This window comes from Somniosus microcephalus, chromosome 5 (assembly GCF_052327205.1).
Source record: "Somniosus microcephalus isolate GS21.2 chromosome 5, FLI_Smic_1.0, whole genome shotgun sequence".
NCBI lineage: Eukaryota > Metazoa > Chordata > Chondrichthyes > Squaliformes > Somniosidae > Somniosus > Somniosus microcephalus.
This window is the reverse complement of record NC_140991.1, coordinates 206,252,022-206,266,898: the sequence shown is the minus strand read 5'-3', so window position 1 is coordinate 206,266,898 and position 14,877 is coordinate 206,252,022. Positions and strand designations below refer to the sequence as shown.

The 14,877-nt window shown below is 43.2% G+C and overlaps 1 protein-coding gene across 2 annotated transcripts in view; it reads left to right on the top strand.

Moving 5' to 3' along the window:
- chn2 (chimerin 2) overlaps positions 1 to 14,877 on the top strand; it is a 449,790-nt gene that overhangs the window by 261,797 nt on the left and 173,116 nt on the right. The window contains exons 2-3 of one of the 2 annotated variants that reach the window (XM_085988611.1): positions 10,203 to 10,241; positions 13,700 to 13,977. In XM_085988611.1, coding sequence (XP_085844737.1) covers positions 13,959 to 13,977 — 19 coding nt within the window. In that variant the 5' untranslated portion in view covers positions 10,203 to 10,241; positions 13,700 to 13,958. The remainder of the gene's footprint in view (positions 1 to 10,202; positions 10,242 to 13,699; positions 13,978 to 14,877) is intronic. The other variant, XM_085988610.1, reaches the window with a different exon arrangement.

Here is a 14,877-nt window from a genome sequence, read left to right as displayed (position 1 = left end):
GCATGCAGGGCGGAACTAGGCCAATATCCATTAATAATCACTATCCAAAAAAGAGCCACCAAATTTTGGAATCACCTACAAATGAGCAACCCCCAATGCTATCACTACGACGCCCTGAAATGCCAAGAGCTGACCATAAAGAAAAATACCCTCAGTCAACTAGTCCTGGGACTCAGTGAAGTAACTACTAACAACACTAACAATAACCAGTCCCAGGACAGTGACAGGGTAACACAAAGAATTCGACCCAACACAATCGTCGCTAAGCAAAAGGAAAAATATCTGACATATTGGGCAGAAACAACAAAAACCCAAAGCAAACTCAATTGCTACTTGGCCCTAAACAGACAATACAACATAGCTGATTACCTGACCGTGGTAAAGGATAACAAACTGAGAAGAACCTTGACAAGGTACAGACTTAGCGAACATAGCCTAGCGATCGAAAAAGGCAGACACAGGCAAACCAGGCTGCCAAGAGAAGACAGGATATGCTCTCACTGCAGTCTGGGAGTAGTTGAGACAGAGATGCACTTCCTCACAGCCTGTGGAAAATATCAGGACATCAGGGAGAATTTCTACCAAAAATTCTCCCAAATATGCCCTGAATTCAGAAATCTGAATGACAACCAAAAACTCCCTTTCCTACTGGGGGAGGAGAGAAGCTGTGTAACACTGGCGGCACACTATGTTACAGCTTGCCATGAACAGAGGGACAACCAGTAAACTAAGACAAGAATATATACAAACAAGGCGAATGTATATTAATAAACTGTATGAATAGAACCGCGTTTATGTGTTCAACCATAAATGTATTTTGATGCTTTGGCAACATAAGATGTACCTTATCATGCCAATAAAGCGATTTGAATTGTGAATTGTGATTGTTTCCATATTTTCTAAAATGGTACCATACTTCCACAAAACTAATATTGTAGCCAATTTTTTAAGTGACATGTATTCTGACGAAAAACTTTTGTCTAAACTCCGGAACATCACCTGACTGCCCCAGCCTCAGCTCATCTGCTGCTGAAACCTTCATCCATGCCTTTGTTACCTTAACACTTGACTATTCCAACGCACTCCTGGCCAGCCTCCCACGTTCTACCCTCCATAAATTTGAGGTCATTGAAAACTCTGCAGCCCGTGTCCTAATTTGCATTGAGTCCCGTTCACCCATCACTCCTGTGCTCGCTGACCTACATTGGCTCCCGGTTAAGCAACGCCTCGATTTTAAAATTCTCATCCTTGTTTTCAATCCCTCCATGGACTTGCCCCTCCGTATCCCTGTAATTTCCTCCAGCCCCACAACCCTCCAAAATATCTGCGCTCCTCTAATTCTGGCCTCTTGAGCATCCAGCTTCACCATTGGTGGTCGTGGCTTAAGCTGCCAAGTTCCAAAGCTCTGGAATTCGCTCCCTAAACCAATCCACCTCTCTACGTCTCTCTCCTCCTTTAAGATGTTCCTTAAAACCTACCTCTTTGACCAAACTTTTGGCCATCTGCCCTAATATCTCCTTATGGGGCTCGGTGTCAAATTTTGTTTGATAATGCTCCTGTGAAGTGCCTTGGGATGTTTAACGCTATGGGGTAAAAATTGGGTAGCACTCCTTTTGGGAGCTACTTTCGTCGGGGCGCGAAAAAGTTAGCGCCTCCGCGGCCAATTTTCCCAGGTAGTGACCCGAGAGGGAGGAGGGGCGCTACTGGAAGCGCCCCGCGTCCCTCCTGGGGCGCTGCAAGCCAATATCGCGGCACGTCACGCCACGGTACGGCAGGCCTTCCTCTAGTGTCCCGGCGCCCAGCTGGGCCACCAGGGATCGGGAGTGCCAGCAAACGAGCCCGGCACATGGAGAGCAGCTGGCACCCTGTGGGGGGGGTGGGCTTCACGGGGGCCGGGGACAGCAACGGGGGCAGGTGCTGACAGGCGGTCAGCAACAAAAATGACCGCCTGCCACCTCCCCCTTAACTAGTGCTGCCCCGGTTGCAGGTAGGCCCCCCTGACCCTGGCGGACATAGCGTCCAGCTGTAAGTCGGGGGGCGCCACCCAATATTACAGCAGGGGCACGAGTGGGGCGCTGCGCACAGGGATAACGTAATCGCTGGCGGCGCAGCGCTAACGGTTAGTGCCGCCGCTAACCTCCCACTGAATTTCGCGGTAGGTGTTAGCGGTGCCACACCCAGGTGTTAGTTGAGTTGCGCCCTAAAAGGCGCTAACGGGAGGCACAATTTAGCCCCCTATATAAATACAAATTGTTGTTGTTGTAAACAGAGTTACCCAGACCAAATAGCCACTGTTAAAACTACTTTTTAAAGCTTATAATCAATAGCACGTATATAAATTGTGCACTGAATGCATTTGCTACATCCTTATTGAAAGATCACTTAAAATAGATGACTATTTTTGTATTAATATGATCTCCAAAACATGGTATGTAACCCAAGTTGACGCTCTGCATTGATGCTTTCCTCAGGTACTGAAAGAGTAGTGGACATTCTTGGTTTGCTTTTTGCCACTCTCAGGAGCTGTGGACTAGTTGATGCCTTTACAGTTGATGCCTTTGTCAAGTGTTTTGAGGAATTCTAGTTCAAAGTTAGAAGTGATATTTGTACAACTTTCCCAGAGAGGTATTTCCATTATCTCATTTTTCTTTCCACTTCAGCAGTCAAACATTTACCAGTAGTAATCTGCATTAATTTCAACCTTAAGGGAATCAAATTGAAAGAGAAAATCATCAAATATGTGTGTGCAGATATGTTGTACATTTCGTGTCCTCTTACAACTGCAAAATATTATTGAGCTGATTCAGTTGAAAAAACTGACTTGACTTTTTTAGATAGATCAAATGAACTTCTGCCCAAGAATATTATCGTTCTGAGTGCTGTAGATGAGTTAATTCATCCAGGGCCCCCTGGGCTGTAGGGCACACGTTCAATTGTTGGGAGTGTCCATGACCAATTAGTGTTTCTACATGTCATTAAGCTGCTCACATCTAGCTGTCCAGTCAACCTGCTGAGTCTACGTTGTTGATTGGCTGAAAAATCAGCCTTTGAAGCCAGTTTTTTGCCATTGATTTTTTTTGAAGGATCTTACTCTCAACTCCAAACTGGATTGATACTTCCAGAATAAAAAGATGGAAGGTTGAAAGATTTAACGTTGATTGTTTTTTTAAGAAGCGGAAAAGGTTAAAAAAAAATAGATTAAGTAGAGGAGAAAAAGGGAAAAATATAAGGTTTTAAAAAGTTAAAGATTGAACACCAACAGAGAACATGAAAGATGAGAATAGAAGGAAAAGGTGATGATTGGGAGAGCACAAATAAATGTTCATTAATAGTTTTAGCATTAATATAACACAAATTCATGATGTTTGGTGGCTTTAATATTTATATTTATTTTCAGCATCATAGTGAGCTAAATAACATACAGAACTGCTTGGTCCAGGGAGACAGAAGTTTTTTTAGACTTGCTGTCAGTCTAAAGGTTAAAGCAAGTTTCTAATTTAAATGTGAAAATACTAGATTCAAATTTTCTGTGTAGGATATATTTGGTCAGTTCAACAATTCTGAAAGGTTGGAAAATAAAATGGGAGAACTTGCAAAATTAAACCTCTAATTTCTTTGGATAGACTTGTGTAACTAGGAGGAATATATTCTCTTCTGTTTATTGAGATGCATATTTTAGATGCTTCTTACATTTCACAATGTATCGGCAGGTTGGATTATTATATTTAAAAACATATTGTATTAAAAAGGCGTTTACTTGAAATACTGGTCACTTCCCTGTGGCAAGGGAGTCTTCAGATGAAGCAGGGTTAGATGATGGGGAATAATTGTACCAGGGTGCACCAATATAATTCCATCTCCATTTTAAAGTCATATGGTCTGTCCTTTTTCTGTAATTATTTATAATTAAATAGCTAAACTTGCGGCAATTTGGGAAGCAGTATGTACATAGGAATTTATAATGGCGAAAGTTCACACAAATGTGTGTCAGAAGCATGAAAATAGGAAGTAAGGTTTTATGGACAGGAAGTGTGCACAGATGTAAGAGTTGTAATATATTATAAAAATGATCATGTGCACTAGGAGCAGAATGAAGGTGAGTTGGAGCTACAACATCTTTAACTCGAATGCATATTGCTTTCTGCCGCGTATGAAATCTAGGGCATATTACCTTCTTTCAGCCCTTCTTGACATATGATAGCTATCACATGCATTCAGCAACTAAAATCAATTCCTTGATTTATTTCACACTGAGAAAAGTGTGTAAGCATTGAACTCTCTCTTTTGGTATATTAGTTGTATCTCTTGTTACCAGTCCTCTTTATTTGTACTCTATTTAGTGTAGCAAAAGCGTCAAAGAATGTGTCTGCCAATTCTGCTGAATCTGCCATCCATTTGTAATACTAAACACTGAATTCAACAACTTCACCAAAAACCCGACTTAGCTTACATCCACCTTACAATGCATTCAAATTCCACAAGTTTCAATGCTGAATTTGGACTGTAAGTTGGATGTGAAGGTCCAAACTGATTCCATACCAAAGCAAAGTGACATTCTTCTTCAGTGTCTCACTCCACTTCATTGTGGTCAGGCCCTGACACCACATTCAGGCCCCCTTTACATTATAATTGAAACAGTGTTGCAAAGCAAAACAGCTTTGCACACTTGTAGTGTGAATGCATCCTTTGATTTCGGACTGGTATGTGTCCTGGACCCCATTGGAGTCTGGTAACTAAATGAGCATATGGGCACTGATGCCGAGTCTCTGAAGCTGGCATTCCTGGAGAGATGCTCATTGTCATTGAGTCATAGAGTCATAACGGCACAGAAGGAGGCCATTCGGCCCATCCCTTCCATGCCAGCTCTCTGTAGAGCAATCCAGTCAGTCCCATTCCCCCGCTCTATCCCCGTAGCCCTGCAAGTTTATTTCCCTCAAGTGCCTATCCAGTCTCCTCTTGAAAACATTGATGTCTCCGCTTCCACCATTTCCATCGGCAGCGAGTTCCAGGTCCTCACCACTCTCTGCATAAAAAAGTTTTTCCTCACATCCCCCCTGTATCTCTTGCCCAAAACCTTAAATCTGTGTCCCCTAGTCCTTGTACCATCAACTAGTGGGAACAGCCTTTTCCCCGTCTAGCCTATCCAAATCCGTCATAATCTTGTACACCTCTATCAAATCACCTCTCAACCTCCTTTGCTCTAATGAAAACAAATCCAGCTTCTCCAACCTGTCCTTGTAGCTAAAATCCCCCATCCCTGGAACCATTCTGGTAAATCTCCTCTGCAGCCTCTCAAGGGCCTTCACATCCTTCCTAAAGTGTGGTGACCAGAACTGGATGCAATATTCCAGTTGTGGCCTAACTAGTGCTTTATAAAGGTTCAGCATAACTTCTCTACTTTTGTACTCAATATCTCTATTTATGAAGCCCAAGATCCCATATGCTTTGCTAACCATTCTCTCAATATGTCCTGCCACCTTCAGGGACCTATGCACCTTAACTCCCAGGTCCCTCTGTCCCTGCACACTATTTAAAACTGTGCCATTAAGTGTATATTGCCTCTCCCTTATTCAGCACTGCCCCCCCACCTCCCTTTTTTCCTTCCCTATTTTTTCTGAACACCTTGAACCCTTAAATATTAAGTGTCCAGTCCTCACCGTTTTTAAGCCACATTTCCGTTATTGCCACAACATCATATTGCCACACGGTTCATCTGTTCTATCCTCCTATTCCTGTACTCACTAGCATGTGGCATCGGGAGTAATCAGGAGATTACTACCTTTGAGGTCCTGCTTTTTAATCTCTTTCTGAGCTCCCTATAGGCTGCCTGCAGGACCTCATCCCTTTTTCTGCCTATGTCGTTGGTACCGATATGGACAACAACCTCTGGCTGTTCACCCTCCCCCCTCAGAGTGTCCTGCAGCCGCTCAGTGACATCCTTGACCCTGGCACCAGGGAGGCAACATACCATCCTGGAGTCACGTCTGCATCCACAGAAATGCCTATCTGTACCCCTAACCAATGAATCCCCTATCACTATTGCTCTTCCACTCTTCTTTCTCCCACCCTGTGCAGCTGAGCCACCCGTGGTGCCGTGGCCTTGGCTCTGGCTGCTCTCCCCAGAGGAACCATCACCCCCACTAGTTTCCAGAACTGTGAACTGGTTAGCGAGCGAGTTGCATTCTGGGGATTCCTGGCCTACCTGCCTGGTCCTCCTTCTCTGTTTGGTGGTCACCCATTCCCTCTCTGCCTGCACATTCTGAGGCTGCGGGGTGACCACTTCTATAAACGTGCTTTCTAAGTATTTCTCAGCATCGCGGATGCACTGTAGTGACTCCAGCTGCCATTCAAGCTCCGAAACCCGGAGCTCGAGTTGCTGCAGTTGGCGACACTTCCTGCACAAGTGGTCATCCAGGCCGCAAATCACGGGACTGAGCTGCCCTGCCATGACTCTATTTACCAGATTATGGAGGTAATTTAGCAGAAATAATCTTAACAAGAAACACTCAACAGCTAACCACCAATCAACACTTCCCTCTATTAGATAGGTTATGAACTACTTAGCAGAAATATACTGAAAACAGAACAAAATAAACTTACCACAAATACTCACCCTATACTCCCCTCTCAGCTCCCTTGTGCAGCGACACCTTTGAATTCTGACGTCACTCCTTCGTTGTGTCGCTTGCCGACCGTCTCCCTCGCAGGTAGTCCGCTCATTCAGACTCCCAGGCCTCTGCTCCGTGCTGCCTTTATCCCCGGTCTCTGACTCCGTTCCTCCCGCTGGTCCGCTCACTCAGACTCCCAGGCCTCTGCTCCGTGCTGCCTTTATCCCCGGTCTCCGACTGCGTTCCTCCCGCTGGTCCGCTCACTCAGACTCCCAGGCCTCTGCTCCGTGCTGCCTTTATCCCCGGTCTCCGACTGCGTTCCTCCCGCTGGTCCGCTCACTCAGACTCCCAGGCCTCTGCTCCGTGCTGCCTTTATCCCCGGTCTCCGACTCCGTTCCTCCCGCTGGTCCGCTCACTCAGACTCCCGGGCCTCTGCTCTGTGCTGCCTTTATCCCTGGTCTCCGACTCCGTTCCTCCCGCAGGTCCGCTCACTCAGACTGAGGGAGCCTTCCTCAGTTGCACTGGTCCTCTCAAAATTTACTTGCCCCTCTGTTCCACCCTGCTCTTGCACAGTGCTGCTTGCCTCAGCTACTGAATGATATTTCCTGAATCATGGGGATTTCCACTACCCCCATATAAAATAGCAGGGCGAGGGAGAGGAAGTGAAAGGGGAAAAGGGGATGGAGCTTTTACAATGTGTACAAGACTCCTTTCTGACCTAATATGTAAGAAGCTCAACAAGGGAGGAGGCACTGCTAGATCTAGTATAAAGGGAAATAAACCGGAACAGATAAGAGAAGTAAATTTAGGAGAACATCCAGGGAGCAGTGAGCACAGCATAACAACAACGTTTAAGGTAATGATTGCGAGAAATTTGTATTGTACAAAGACCAAAATAATAGATTGGAAAAAAGCTAACTTTAAGCTAAGGAAGGTAAACTGGAGAAAAATATTGACAAAGGCGTGGAACAACAGTGGCCAATATTTAAAGGAAAGATCAACAGAGTTCAGGCAAAATATATTCCACTTAAAAAAAATCTAGCCAAGAATGAGATGTCACGGATAAATAAAGAGATAAGAATAAAATTGAATCTTAAAACAAAAGGCATACACAAAGTACATAAAAAATAAAGGTGAGGATGGTAAAAGGGAACATGATGAGCTTTGGAAAGAGGTTAAAAAGACAATTAGGAAGGCAATGAGGAAGTACGAAATGATAATATCAAAGAATATTTAAAAAATGGTAAAGCATTCTGTAGGCACATAAGTAACAAAAGAAGAAATAAGATAGGGATAGGGCCACTAAGGGATGAGCAAGATAAACTCACAGGAGATAATACTGAAATGGCAAGGATACAGAATAGATACTTTGGGCTGGATTTTGCTACGGGGGCGGGTTGGAAGTGGGAAACCCACATTCGGGCTTGTTGTCCCGCCTCCATGGAGATGTGGCCAACCCACTGGATTTTCCTCTGATTGACCTTGTTGAGCCCGCCCTGTGGGCTCAGCAGGCCAATTAAGGGCCACCCGGCAACAGGTGACGTCAGAGATTGACATTTCATCTGTCAAAAGCTTTTGGCAGATGAAATATCAGTGTTTAACAGCTGTTTGAAGCTGTTAAGCACTGAAAAACTGCTAATTCAGCCTCAGTCCTTTCTCAGGATAACTTTAAAATCATTTTGCTGCAGAAACCAAGAAGCTGATTTTTTTTTTTAAATCGGAGCTTCTGTGGTTCATGCAGCCGACTCCTGTAAAGGTAAGTAAAAGTAAGTTAAACTTATTTAAACACTTTAAACACTTGCAAAACACTTACCTTTGCACTCCTGCACCCCTCACTCACCTGAACACTGGGCATCTCGACCCCTCCAAGACCTCAGACCCACGTCCCGCCTCGAAAACTTTTCGTGGTTTGGAGCTGTCGGGAAGCCCACAAACCAGCAATAAAAATCGCGGATAGGCAAAAAACTACCTGTTAACTACCTGTTAACAGGCAGTTTAATTGCCTTTAGTCCCTTCCCGCCTCTGGGAGTCGGGTTCCAGCACTTGTCGGCAACCCGACTCCTATGAAATTGACATGGAGGCGGGATGGGGTCGGGACCCCCGGATCTCCGATTTTTATCGCCCGCACGCCTCCAACCCGACTCCATGGGCTTAGGAAAATCCAGCCCAAAGCCTCAGTTTTCACTGAAGGGGCTACCAAAGAGGAAATGGCAACAATAGAAGAAGTCAGGAATAATAGGGCAACAGTTAATAAAGAAAGGGCATACTAGACAAACCAGCCAAACTTAAGGAGAACAAACCCCTAGATCCAGGATACTGAAGAAACTAGTGAGGAGATAGCAGAGGCACTAATAATAAATTCAATAGAAAAAGGAATAGTGCCAGAGGACTGGTGAACAGAAAATATAATTCCTATCATCGGAAAGGGACTTATCCAGGGAACTATAGACCAGTTATCTTAACGCCAGTGGTAGGAAAGATACTAGAATCTTTGTTTAAAAGATCAGAGAATAAAACATCTAGAAACTGAGATTTGGGTGTTGTGCTATGCTTTGGTGCAGGTATTTCCAAAATTCCACATGGGCTGTACAAGGAATCTAGTTGGTTTAGAAGCTGACAAATTCTCAAATTGATTTGCACTACATGGAACATTTATATTACTGCAAACTATGAGAATATGTGCATTGTGGGCAGGAGAAACTGATAAACAGCTTGAAGGCAACATGGAAGTGGAGCCACATTCTGAGTCTCTAAAAGATTAGAAGTGATTTAGGTTAAGATAATATACATATTCCACTTTTCTTCTCAAAAACTAAATAAAATACTCCCATATCCACAACTGCTGGAGAGAATGTAAGACAAAGGTGCAGCTTTGCACATACTCTTGGACATGGCCCAAATGAACCCTATTCTGGACAGAAGCTGTACTAATGCAATATGCTGCATATTCCACTACAAGGAGACACTTGTGGTAGTCCCAAAGGACAGCACAAACCTTAAATGTAGTTTGTTAGTTGTAGCCAGAAGATGGATACTACTACAAACCTGAAACTCTGCCAAGTATCAACTTAGAATTGTATCTGTATGTGAGATGAAGGAAGGAATAGTTTACGCACTAAGTTAGAAACAGAACAACTTTATCAAATAGAGGGTCTACTTAAAATGATGCTTAAACTCAGTTTTCAAAAGTATTATCAATCCAGAGTGAGCAAAGGGATTGTTATGTTGTTAAGTGACTTATTCCTTCTGTTACTTAAGGTTTTACATCTTGTCATGGTGTAACTTAAATGTGTATTATTTACAAATGTGATGTCTTTACCTGCAACTCTGATTTTATTCTTAGAATGATTTTATTGTACTATGAAATAGAAGATAATATTTAGAATATATTACTAATACATCTAGTAGAATACCTGTAAAACAATATTCATATACTTTGGTGAGTGTCTTCCTATCTCTTTGTGTTGGTATGTATATGAGATATATATAAATCACATATATATAACGTACAGTTTATGAATAATGAAAGAATCACAGATTGAAGAAAATATGTTCTAATTTTTTTAACAGGCAATTTTCTTTCTTATTTTCTAGATGCCGAAGAGTATCAGCCACCAATATGGAAATCATATTGTAAGTTTAAAAGCTGACTGTGTGAAATGTATGATGATGTATGTTTCTATACACAAGTGTGCTATAATAATGCATTGATGTGATTCAATGTTAACGTAGCACCAGCAATGTCATATTTTCCCCTCCATTTTAGTGCCAAATTAGCAATGTAGGCTTTAATTTTATTTTTAATTAAGTCCTTAAGGACAAATTAACAGATGTACTTGACAGTAAAAGAGAACATTGGCCCAGAAATTCGGGTCGGGGGCTTCCCGCGGGTGCAAGCCCCCGACCTACGCTTACCTAGCGCGCCGGCAGTTGACCTCTTGGCCTGCGTGGAATTCCTCTCCGAGGCCTGTCCCAGAGGCCGGCGCGCTATGCTGGCGTGTCCCAGGGGCGTAGTTAGTACGATGCGTCCCCTGGGATCACGTGAGCAACAGGCAGCCAATCGGAGCAGGGAATGCTCCATTCATAAGTCTTGACAGATAGACCTGTCAAAACGTATAAATGCTGAGGCTGTAAAACTGTACTTTACCTTCAAATAAATTTTTAAAAAACATCACACTTTGTAAATAAACTATAAATGACATTAAATAACTATTTTAAACAAAAATTTAAATTTTTGAAAAAAGAATTTTTATAAAAAAACGGGGCTAAAAATAAACTTACCTTGCTTTAAAGTATTTAAAAGTAAAAAACCTGTGGAAAAAATGTTTTAATTTTAAATAATTGACCACTTACCTTTGAAAATGAAGTCCTTACGGCTGCTTTTTACATTTCTAAAATGTACAGACTTACCCGCACGTTAAAACCTGTAAAAAAAAAAGGAATTTCAACGCGCACGCGCAGACTCCCGCGCGCATGCATTCGACCTCTGAACCCCTTGGTTCAGAGGATCGGAAGTGTCGGTTTCCCGCGCATGCGTAGTGCATGCAAGATTCCGGCACTTCCATCAGGTCCACGCGTGAGTACTCCGTCCGTACTCACGGGTTGGGACCTGAATTTCTGGGCCATTAATTCTTCTAAAATGGTGTTTTTGGTCATCTAATGCCCCATTTATACTGCAGAACTATTTATAACAGAAGGCTGCTGCTGCTGTGACTTCATTCCATTTATATTACAGGGCAACCAGCTCTGGCAATAATATTGAAGCAATTAAAATTAGCAACTGCCTTTAATTTTATTTATTTAATCCTTTTTCATCTCTACCCTGCCATCACTGCAGCCAGTTGCGGCCTATTCAGCCTCTGGACAATTATTCCTGGTGAGAGGGGTGGATCAGTACATTTCAACACCTGCTTTTGAATTTGTCTAAATGACATTCTGTCCTAATGCAATATCACATGCACAGTTTTTCAAAAATCATAATTAAGACTTCATGTTTCTGGCCAATGGAACTACTTCTATGTGTACAGGTGAATAATGTAAAAAGCAGTGCGAGAACTCAACCCATCCACTGTGAGGAAAAATTGGTGGCCAGCGGCATCTAACGCTATGGCCATCTCCATTTACCACCAAAAGCAGGTTGTCTCTTGAACTCACTTGGAAACCGCCTCATGAAGTGGCTCTCACTGCCCTTGGAGGCTCCTGCACTACCTTGTTAATGCTAGAACTTTGGTTTCCTGGCCCCCCTGCACATCATCTTTCACAAAACCCTCAATCTCTGGTTCCTCCATAGCCTTGTTTCACTTTATATCTGCAGTTCTCTCTGGCCTTATGGTCCCGTCTGCACCATCCACAGTTCTGACTCTGGATTACTGTGTGTCATTTACACACTCCCCTACGGCACCATTTGTGATAGAGCCTTCTGCCACCTCTCACCATCATAGCTACTTAATACCTATCCTGTTATTCATCTGTAAATTGTTTCCACTTCCTGCTTAATTTTCTCCAATTCCACTGTAAATTGCTTTGGGTCATTTGTTACATGAAATGTACTATATAAATGCAATTTGTTTTTATAATTAGGGTTCAAAATTCAGTGGCTATTAATCACTTTTAAAATGGCAGATTCAAGGCTCAGGGAACCAGATGGCATAGTCACTGGCATTTCACCTCTCGGCCCTTGTTCATTTCCAGCCGAGACTGGCATTTCACCTCTCGGCCCTTGTTCATTTCCAGCCGAGACTGGCATTTCACCTCTCAGCCCTTGTTCATTTCCAGCCGAGATGGGATGAAAGTCTTCTCTGTCTGCTGGCTGTAAGGGTTCTATGTGACATGATTTTGGGAACACTCAATTCAGTTCCTGTATGGGGGGGGGCCTGCAGCACAAAACTATCCCTAATTTGGCACTAATTACAATGTAACTTACAAGTTTTGGGTCTGTACTAGATATTCTCTTGGATTCAAATTGCTGAGTACTCTCATAAATGAACCTTGGATCCTTTGTGATCAGCTGTTTACGTTTACTGCCCACTATCTAGTTCTACAATAGAGTGACCCGGGGGCTATGACAGTGAAATATACTAGATACTGTAATCTTGCACGTGCCCCCTCAAGCATTTCCCACTCTCTTCTGGAAGATAGACTATAAAATACTCATGAGCTGAGGCCAATTGTAAACCCAAGAAACTGGTTTAATTTACACAAAATACATGACCGAACAGAATGCAGTTTCAATTAAAATTCAGTCTATTTTGTAACATTCCTCGTAATGTGGAAAATAACAAAGGCCACTCTTTCTTAATGGGCTAAATTAACTTTTCCGATTAGCAGTCCCTGAATCTAGTCAGCATTAACCTTGTGAAGAGAGTTCTCGCCCTCTGTGACTTAAACTTACTTCCGACTGTCCTGGTTCCAGCTTGACGAGAAGACAAAGGCTTAACTTCCACCTGTTGGAGAAAATGCCAGGCTGGTGCATTAGGCCATGGTCTCCTGGGGATGGGGCGGAAACCAACTCTTGTGGCAGAGTGGAAGGAGCTTTGCTTTGCACATGCCTGCTCTATACCAGATCTGCAATGCTTGTTGCCGTTGATGGGTGCCTGAAATGAAAAATGTTCCATTCTCAACACTGACATTCACCTTTGATGAGCGCAAAATATTAAAAGGGAAAAAAAGTTGACAAAAACTAATCCTATGACAGTTTAAGATATTTCCAGTAAACAGAGAAACAATGATAGGTACAACCAAGATCTGAAATGCCTAATATTTTGAATTATTCTATTGGGAAATTCCTTCAATTATTAGAATGTTGCAAACATTTTTGTCTCAAATAACAATATCCAGCTGTGTTTAATTTTAATTAATTAATTGTTTTCATTTCATCACCCCAGTTGTAGTAAATTACAACCTTTTCAGTGCCTGTGCAGTCTATTCTTGGTTGGGGTTGAATGTGCCTACATTTTTGAATTTGTGTAAAATACATTCTGTCCTAATGATTTATTTTATTCTCTCTGCCTGCCTGCAAAATATTTCCAGCATATACTTGGATCTGCTGGGAAGACTGCATTTGTATGACCAACTTTTCCTTCTCCCCTCAGTCGCATTATATTTCATCCAGTGAGTTAACTGAGAAGTAGGCTTGCCCTCACTGGAAAAACCTGAACATCTGTTGAAGAAACTGACAATTACGCTTTAATCGTTCTTCTGAGCTGGGAAGCCATTGCTGTTCATCTGCAGTCACCAGGCTATTCCTTAACAGCTGTTTTGATGATCCAATTGAAGTGGCAATTGCTAGGACACAACAGTAGTTGATTTACCATTTTACATCCAAACATTTTTTCATGAACATAGGGTTGAATGTTAATCCCCAAAATGGGTGAGTTTGGGTTGGGTGGGATGTAAAAATGTTAAAAATCTGAAACCCGACTCCAACCTGCTCACTTCCGGTTTTAGCAGAGGTGGGTCGTGGGGCAGGCAACTCGCTCCCAGAAGGCAGGTTGATCATTTAAGTATTATAATGAGGCTGTGTGCCTCAGAATTAACCATCATTTTAAATTTAACCTTGGCCAGCCGGGTTTCCTGGGCCTTGGGAAACCCGACAGCTAAAGGGAGGTGAGGACTGCTGGATCCAGGAGGTAAGTACCTTTCCACTTACCTGCCGGATACAGTTTACCTGCTTTACCCACCCCCCTCCCCCACGATTGGACTGCCCCTCCCCCCAACTCTTCTGATCTCTCTTCCCCCTTCCCCTGAACCTTCCGATTTTCCCCCAGTCTCCGGAATCTCCCCTTTGCTCCGGACCCCAATCTTCACCCGATCCCAGCCTCCAATCTCCCCATCTCCACCACCACACTCCCCTTCCCCCCCAAAACCGGCCTTTCCGATCTCTCCCTCCCTCCAGTCAGCGCCCCAGCTGTGGCCTGGTGCTGAAGGCGTACTCACCCGATATCCAGCCAGCCTCTCAATCTGGCTGGCTGCGGCCGAGAACCGGAGACAAATGGTAATCAGGACCTGCCGAATATAACGGTAGCAAAATACTGCAGATGTTGGAAATCCGAAATAACAACAGAAAATGCTGGAAAAACTCAGCAGGTCAGGCAACATCCGTGGAGAGAAATTTGAGTTGACGTTTTGGGTTGGACCCTTCTTCAAAACTGGAAAGAAAAGAAACTAGATCGGAGGCAGGGCTGCGATCGGACAAAAGAATAAAAGAAACGAAAGAAGTAAAAGAGATTAGAAGCTAGACGAGATGGTAATAGGCTGGGATTAGGTGTAA